The sequence below is a fragment of the Rhagoletis pomonella genome, unplaced genomic scaffold (genome assembly GCF_013731165.1).
Source record: "Rhagoletis pomonella isolate Grant_MI unplaced genomic scaffold, Rhpom_1.0 Rhpom_scaffold_00001, whole genome shotgun sequence".
Taxonomy (NCBI): Eukaryota; Metazoa; Arthropoda; class Insecta; order Diptera; family Tephritidae; genus Rhagoletis; species Rhagoletis pomonella.
The window spans coordinates 28,466,124-28,473,518 of record NW_023458555.1 but is presented as its reverse complement, the minus strand read 5'-3'; the positions used below and the strand labels follow the sequence as shown (position 1 = coordinate 28,473,518).

The 7,395-nt window shown below is 38.6% G+C and overlaps 3 protein-coding genes across 5 annotated transcripts in view; 2 read left to right on the top strand and 1 right to left on the bottom strand.

Moving 5' to 3' along the window:
• LOC118741984 (ribosome-binding protein 1) overlaps window positions 1–7,395 on the top strand; it is a 50,716-nt gene that overhangs the window by 261 nt on the left and 43,060 nt on the right. The gene's annotated exons all lie outside the window — the stretch shown is intronic.
• Window positions 4,429–6,279, top strand: LOC118742057 (RAB6A-GEF complex partner protein 2). Its single transcript, XM_036474027.1, has 4 exons — window positions 4,429–4,836; window positions 4,904–5,121; window positions 5,181–5,452; window positions 5,521–6,279. Exons 1-4 carry the CDS (start codon window positions 4,721–4,723, stop codon window positions 6,184–6,186), a joined length of 1,272 nt encoding a protein of 423 aa, XP_036329920.1. The 5' UTR covers window positions 4,429–4,720; the 3' UTR covers window positions 6,187–6,279.
• LOC118742066 (RNA transcription, translation and transport factor protein) lies at window positions 6,173–7,312 on the bottom strand. Its single transcript, XM_036474037.1, has 3 exons — window positions 7,132–7,312; window positions 6,711–7,037; window positions 6,173–6,648 (listed from the first exon to the last, which is right to left on the bottom strand). Exons 1-3 carry the CDS (start codon window positions 7,190–7,192, stop codon window positions 6,296–6,298), a joined length of 741 nt encoding a protein of 246 aa, XP_036329930.1. The 5' UTR covers window positions 7,193–7,312; the 3' UTR covers window positions 6,173–6,295.

The window sequence follows — 7,395 nt, the reverse complement described above, 5'->3', positions numbered from 1 at the left end:
ATAAAACTTACACGTTATACTTTGCTTTGAACACTCTGCAAACAATTTTTTACACTTAACTTTTTATTTAAAAGTGTACAGGTATCCAAAAACCGAAATCCTTCTGCTCCACTGTGTTCGTCGCGTTCGTTTCAATCAAAAAATGTAGAAATCTGACTGTCAGATTAGTCAATGTTGCCAGATTCACTTAGTTCCGTACTAAGAAGGAAGGAATAAGAAGAATGATAACGTAGGTTTATGAAAATTTTAGACCGTAAACTAATTTAATTAAACGTATCCCTAAATTAATCGTAAATAAAAAGTAAATATGTACATACATACGTACATATATGTAAAAGATATTGTTACGATTATCCTTGAACATTTGACCGATTTACCAAAAATCTCTAGGTAATATCGCTGGATTGTTAAATAAACGCTCAAGATGACCATATTACAGTACGTCCCCTTTCAGACACGTCAAGTCTTGAAAGCAATTTTTTCGCACTCTCTTTTGTGTTTTCTATTTGCTTCCACACGCGTCAACTTTAATTGAATTCAAGTCCTTGGTTCTTTAAATGGGAAGCAACGAAAAGAACAAAAGAGACAAGAAAACTTGAAACGAATTGACGGTACGGAGGTATCTGTACTCTTCCCCTCTCTTCTCACCTCCTTCGCCTACGAACGAGCAGACTTGAAAGCAAGACTTGACGTGTCTGAAAGGGGACTACAATTAACTTTTTTGTACTGCTGCCTGCAGTGTCCTGTGAGGATACCTATTACTATTTTAAGCTGCCCCTTTGGGAGGTCAATTAAACTTTGGAATCTTCTTCTGTTAAAACCTCCCAGTAAACTCTTTGCCTGGCGCATTACTGACGAACTTTGCGAGTTTAGATCCCTCATAGTGTTCCTCTTTATCGTAACCTCCTCTTTCAGAGTATTTGGACACACTCCTAGGAAGGGCTCAGGGCCAACTGAAGTAATGGCTGCCGCCTCTCTTGCGAGACAGTCAGCCGCCTCGTTACCCTCTAGTCCCTTATGACCAGTTACCCACGCTAGCTTCATGTAATTGTGTCTACCAAGTGAGTTAAGCTTTTCAATGCACTCCAGGACCAGCGAAGATTTGACCTCATAGGATATAATGGCCTTGAGTGCTGCCTGGCTATAACTTAGGATTATGATTCTCTCGTTTCTATACACTCTACTCATGATTGTATCCGCACATCAGTAGATGGCGTAAACTTCTGCTTGAAAGATGCTCGGATATTTCCCCATAGGAACAGAGATCCTGGCCCTGGATCTGACGATTCCAGCACCTATTCCTTCTACCGTCTTCGAGCCATCCGTGTACCAGTGCAGAGTGCAACCCTGCAGTAGTGCCTCGAAAGCGGAGATACCCCAGGTTGCTTTACTGCAAAGCTCTATTTTGAATCTCTTCTGAAAGACCATAGCCTTGCCTATGTCATCTCTAGGTAACAGGGATAGTGGGAGCGAGGACCCTAACTTCTCCATACTCCTAGAGGAAATCACTTTGCCTTTTCCAAATCCCTCTCTCGCAATGTTAAGCAGAGTTTTTTTGGCTGCCTGCTCTGTGGTTATATGAAGAGCCTCAAGTTCGAGGACTACTTCCAGCGCCGTCGTCGGACGTGTGCGCATCGCTCCTATTATGCATACACATGCCAGTCGTTGTAGCTTGGTGAGCGATTATCTCACCGTTGCTAGAGCAGTTCTTGAAACCCATCCTACCGCCTTATGGATGTCACTGTCTGCACTATTATGACGTAAAGCCATCTTAGGAACCTGGGCGCACGACCCCCGGATTTTCCCGCCAGACGCTTACACACCATAGGTGTCTATGATTAGTCCCAGATACTTAACTTCACTTGCAACGCTGACCACGAATATCTTCCGCATAGCCTTCCGCATGGATACCATTGTCAGAGAGAAGCTGAAGGAGTTCATCCACCACTTGGCTCCGCGGAAGGGATGATAAGACCCCTCCCAGCGGGCAGCCCTTTGTTGTCTGCTGTCCCATACCTCGCTTTCAGCAATCCTTGTACGCAGGAGCGCATCCATCCAATTGCAGATCGCTGGCTGCACGTTTCTCCCCTCTAGGTCCCTGCGCACTCCAGAGTGTGACGTGTTGTCAAACGCACCTTCTATATCGAGAAAGGCGCAGAGCACTGATTCACCGCATTCGAGGGCCCCCGAATCTCGGTTGTCAGTTGATACAGGGCTGTGTCCTTGGACCTTCCGAAAACAACCACCATTGTCTTATCAGATTATTACCCAGATCGTTGCTGCAAGTCAGGTCAAGACTTCCTGCCTGGCTCTAGTGACAAGTGTTCGACATTGCCTAACATTGTTTACATTCAGATCTTCACTTATAAAATACTCAAGTAGGGACTGCCCCATTCAACGTGGTGGGCATTCGCAGATCAGAGGTAGTCGAGCTCGCTGTGGCACCCCCTTCTATGCCTCACATTTTCGCTCGTGCTCTTATGCCCACTATCCTCTTTCAAAGCTTCCTCGTGGAATGATCGAACGTTAACCGAGATCCAAATATGTGGTCATAAGTGGGCGGTTCCACGCCCATTTTCCAAAATTGTATCACAAACGTATTTTTTGCAAAAGAATTATTGCAAACATCAATTTCATGAACCAAAAAAAAAAGATCACGCGGGCAGGACAGTAGCCCGTTAGAATCGTATTTAGGGAAAAAGTTTAACGATTTTGACATTTTTTGGCTTTTTACTGCAATTTTCTTCATTTTCGCCTGTGACAACGTGTGTACACATAAGATAATGAATAAAAAACACAGCGGCATGATTTATAGAAGAATTTGCATAATAAAAATGATTTTTCATGCGTTCAACAATTTTGCGGTTTTCTCCGTTCTCTTCGTTGTTTACTTCTAACAACAAAGATGGCGTCGAGATTTCGGCAGCTAGAAAATAACTTTTCTTTCTTTCCTTCCCGCGTGACCTTGTGTCTTTCGTCCATGCATCAATTTTGAATAAAATCACTTCAGTATTAATTGATTTATAGAAAATTTCGTATTTCTTTAAATTACCGCTATATATGGGATGTGGACGTAGTTATTGTCCGATTTTAAAAATTTTCAGCCATTTGGTTTGTTGTACCAAGGCCAACAACTGTGCCAAGTTTGGGGAAATTGGTGGAGCGGTGTTCTTATTTTTCATCTAAAACTTATAGTATTAATCAATCTTGAGTTAATAAGCCTCAGTAGTTACTAAAATATCACAGTTTTCGTATTTCAGAAAACTACTGTTATATGGGAGGTAGGCGTGGTTATTGTCCGATTTTGTCGTCACGCAAGCGAGATTTTCCAACACGTGAAGACTGCCGGTTACACCTAGCTAAGTAGTAGTGATGGCAGAACAAATTTAATAATCGATTAATCGGTTAATTGATTAATCGAAAGCATTCGATTAATAATTGCAATTAATCGTAAGAAATTAATCGATTAATCGGTCGTTTCGATTAAAATCGAAAATAATAAAAACCATTTACATAAATTATAGAATCTGACTGTTCTATTTAAATCATTATTGTTAAATAGAGCAAACTTGCGCATTGAATTCAGTGCGCAAACAATGAAGAAAACTAAAAACGAAGCGAAACAATAAATGAAAAAGATGTAAGTAGTAAATTATCCGTTATATACCCCGTGTCAAAATTATAAGCGCACCACAAAAATTTTCTTATTTTATTTAACGTTAATTATTTTTTTAGATATAGCTTATGCTTTATATAAATATATCAACAAAAAATTAGAGCTTTTTAATTAGATTACTTAGAAAGATTTTCGGTATGCAGTTTTGTAGCCCATTCAATTTTTGTATAAAAAATTGCAAGATTGAAGTATCTGGCACCGTTGATTTTTGGCATTTTTTGGAGCGTCTATTTTCTTCCATATAAGTATGGAAGAAAATGCGCAACACCGCCTACGGAAAATAAAATGAAAATATATGCACAACTGCGATGTGGCCTTTTAGTTGCTACTTAGGTTAAACTAGTATTGCGGTTTTTTGCAGTAATATCGTTGAAAAATTTGCAGAATACTAGAATGTGAAGAATGGATACCATTTTGTTGCTAATATTATTGAGCGGTAGAGTACCAATTTTTGCTATGTAATTTTAATTCATACATTATGTGTGAGTAGGGTAGTAAATTTTTGATGGTTTCATTTCGATTATTTTGAAAATTATTGGGTTAATCGCTCGATTAATCGAAAGGAAGTTTTCGATACAATTAAATCGTTTACCCGATGAAAATAACCGATTATAATCGGTTATTCGATTAATCGTGCCATTACTAGTACTCGGTAACTTGGCGTTCGGTAAATTTCCTCATGTATTTTGTTTGTGTAAAATTATTTAAAATATATGGTAAAAATTACCAAACATCGAGTTGCCGGTTACCAAAATCTAGAGACCTACGTTCTTTGGTCTTTTAATGAAAATTGTTTAGAATATGCTAGATATTCCATAAAAATTACTAAACCTATACAGATGACACTAGGTGTAGCATTATGTTTCTCAGCAACAATGGGTAGGAGTTGTTATGTTTCAGTAATATGTTTATAGACATTCACAGCTGACCACCTGATATCAACATTAATTATATAGTACATATAGCTTCCTTAAAAACATCAAACTACAAAATAAATAATAATATATATAAACTAGAAGTCATCGGAATTAAACATTCGTTAATATGATTGAAATAAGGGCAAAGCTAGTACGCGCTGATTCGGCCATATACGCTACAGGAGAAAGAGTGGAGTGTCTCATTGAATTCACACACATTGGTTCACCTGGTGAGGATAACATGTACGTATAAGGTTGGTATTGTCGAAAAGAATATTTAAAACTCCCTGTTCCCTTTTCTACCCAATAGCCGCATGGAAAATTTAGCTTGGGCCTCGGCGCAGTTACATTGTTATCGCAAGACGAGCTACAATGTTACAACCAGTGATAAAGTGAATGAATTGGCAGAACTAGTAGGCAAAACAGCATTGGATGCTGTAACACAAGCAAGTGGCGACATCATAATTGCTACAAATCCTAAAATTTTATTTTGTGATTTAAAACTGTCGCCAGGTGAAACCAAAATATGTAAGTATAAAAATTGCAGAATTTAGTGAGACTGTAATTGGTACCAATTTTGTTTACAGACTTTTTCAATGAAATTTTGCCACGTAACGGACCACCAACATATCGAGGGCACGACATTAAGTATTTCTACAAAATTACAATAGCCACACAACGAGTTAAATCCAAGGTACAAATGCTTGCTGTGCCTATACGTGTTCTACCTATTCCAATTATTGCGCGTCTAGATGAGATGCACTGCACTGAAGAAACAAATGACGAGCTAGCACCCACAAATCCCTTCCTAGAAAAGCGTGAAATTTCCGAACTGGAGATATCTTGGCATCATCTTAAGGTAAAATTTATGACAGTATTTTTGAAACATTTTAATTTCACTGTTAAAGAATATTCGAATTTGTTTAGAATGTAACTGCCCGTCGGGCACCTAAATATTACCGTATATCAAACAAGCGTGGATTTGTCGGACGCTTTTGCCTGTTTAAGTCTTCTTACAAAATTGGTGAAGACATTGTTGGAAGTTTGGACTTCAGTAATTGTAATGTGCGTTGCGTACAGTTTTCTGTTAAACTACAATCACAAGAAATATCTCTGCAATCCAACGCCAACCAGACCAGTGGTGACTTAAACGACGCCTCATCAGTAAATTCATTAGACTTGGCAAGTGTTGCAAGCGGTACAGCAATAGATAATCTTCACAAATCGAAGACATCGGCTAGTGCGCGCAATGCAGAAGCTGAGGAACCTGTAGGAAAGGTGAGCACGTTTACCACCATACACCAGGTTTGCTATGCCATGTTGAAGACCTCTGTAATTATACCTATTCCACTGCATGTAACACCCTCATTTCGAACTGATTTGGTGGAGTTACGCTGGCGGTTACATTTTGAATTCGTCACAAGCACAATGATGGACTTTGGGAAACCCAATCCAATTGAAGGTGAACTAAAAGCCCCTGCGGAAATACCAGTCGAAACCATGGTATGGAACCTACCGGTTACTGCAATATATGCGGCTAACCCGCTTCAAATATATTCACCAAGTCAAACACATAGTCTACTTATTAAGTAAATTACTGCATTATCTGTGTATTTTCAATATTCAAAGCATAATAAAAAATAAACACATATGTATATATGTGCAAAATGACGTCATTCCTCGAAAGTTGTTCTTACAGTGTTTATCGACCTACCTTTCCCAGTTTTGTATCTGTTTTAGGATTAGCAATTAAATCTTGAACAGCTACAATTGTTTCATTGATTTTTGTTTGTAACTGGCGTAAACTTTGTATTTGTAATAATCGCAAAATGCGGACAGAATAATCCAAAGCGGGATCATCCGTCACCACATCATTACCCTTTTCAAAAGGAAAAGGAGTTCCAGTTATCGGCTGACGATTCTTAGCAGAAGCTGAAAGTCTTTCATGTACAACACGGGCAATTGCTTCCAATTGTACAAGATGATTTGGGTGATGCGGAATTTTAAGCTTATTGGCTAATGAGCGTACTCCAGCTATGAAATCTTTGTGATTAACTAAAACATATAAAATTAGCATAAATTTAATATTAAAAATTAAAGAGTTGGAGCATGCTTACAATCCAGGTTGTCGAAGAAATTTTCCGCTTTTATGCTAGGTGCGAGAGACTTATTTTGCTGCTTGCTCACCTCTATGGAATTTATAGCTTTGTAATTTTCGGGAGCATCTAAAAATTCCAATCGAATGGCATAGCCAAGCACCCAAGTTATTTCTTCTATTGGAGTGCAGAATTGTGGCATGCCAAGATCTGCCTTATAGTTTTCATACGCTTGCTCCCATATGTCAAGTTGATCAACCTTGCGGAGATCCTCACGATCCTCTATTCTATACTGGCGTATTTTTTGGTCTTCTAACCACAGAATAGTACTAGCAAATACTTTACGATCTGTAAAAAATTAAGGTGCATACATAAATGCGCGTAACGATATATACATACATACGTATGTATATTTCAGTGTGGAAATTATAGTTATTCTCACCATTGATATCTACATTGCTGGGAGTTGGATGTTCCAGTGCTTCTAATTTCAGCTTAATCATATTCGGAAGATATTCTATATTTACTCTACCAAAGTTTGATCAATTTAATGATTTTTAATAAATCAGCTTTGCTCCACTAACATATACCCCTCGGAAAAAAACAACAGCTGTCAATTTGCGCTGTCATTTGGTATGATCCACTTGCGATCCACATTCGTCGCTTTGACGCACGGTTGCCACTTCTTAAAAATAACTAACCAACA

Excerpts from the sequence above, each read along its gene's own strand:
- LOC118742057 (XM_036474027.1), top strand. The coding sequence starts at position 4,721 with ATGATTGAAATAAGGGCAAAGCTAGTACGCGCTGATTCGGCCATATAC. Across the intron at positions 5,122-5,180 it reads GCCAGGTGAAACCAAAATAT|ACTTTTTCAATGAAATTTTG; the intron begins GTAAGTATAAAA and ends TTTTGTTTACAG. Across the intron at positions 5,453-5,520 it reads TATCTTGGCATCATCTTAAG|AATGTAACTGCCCGTCGGGC; the intron begins GTAAAATTTATG and ends GAATTTGTTTAG.
- LOC118742066 (XM_036474037.1), bottom strand. The coding sequence starts at position 7,192 with ATGATTAAGCTGAAATTAGAAGCACTGGAACATCCAACTCCCAGCAAT. Across the intron at positions 7,038-7,131 it reads CAGCAATGTAGATATCAATG|ATCGTAAAGTATTTGCTAGT; the intron begins GTGAGAATAACT and ends AATTTTTTACAG. Across the intron at positions 6,649-6,710 it reads TTTCTTCGACAACCTGGATT|TTAATCACAAAGATTTCATA; the intron begins GTAAGCATGCTC and ends TATATGTTTTAG.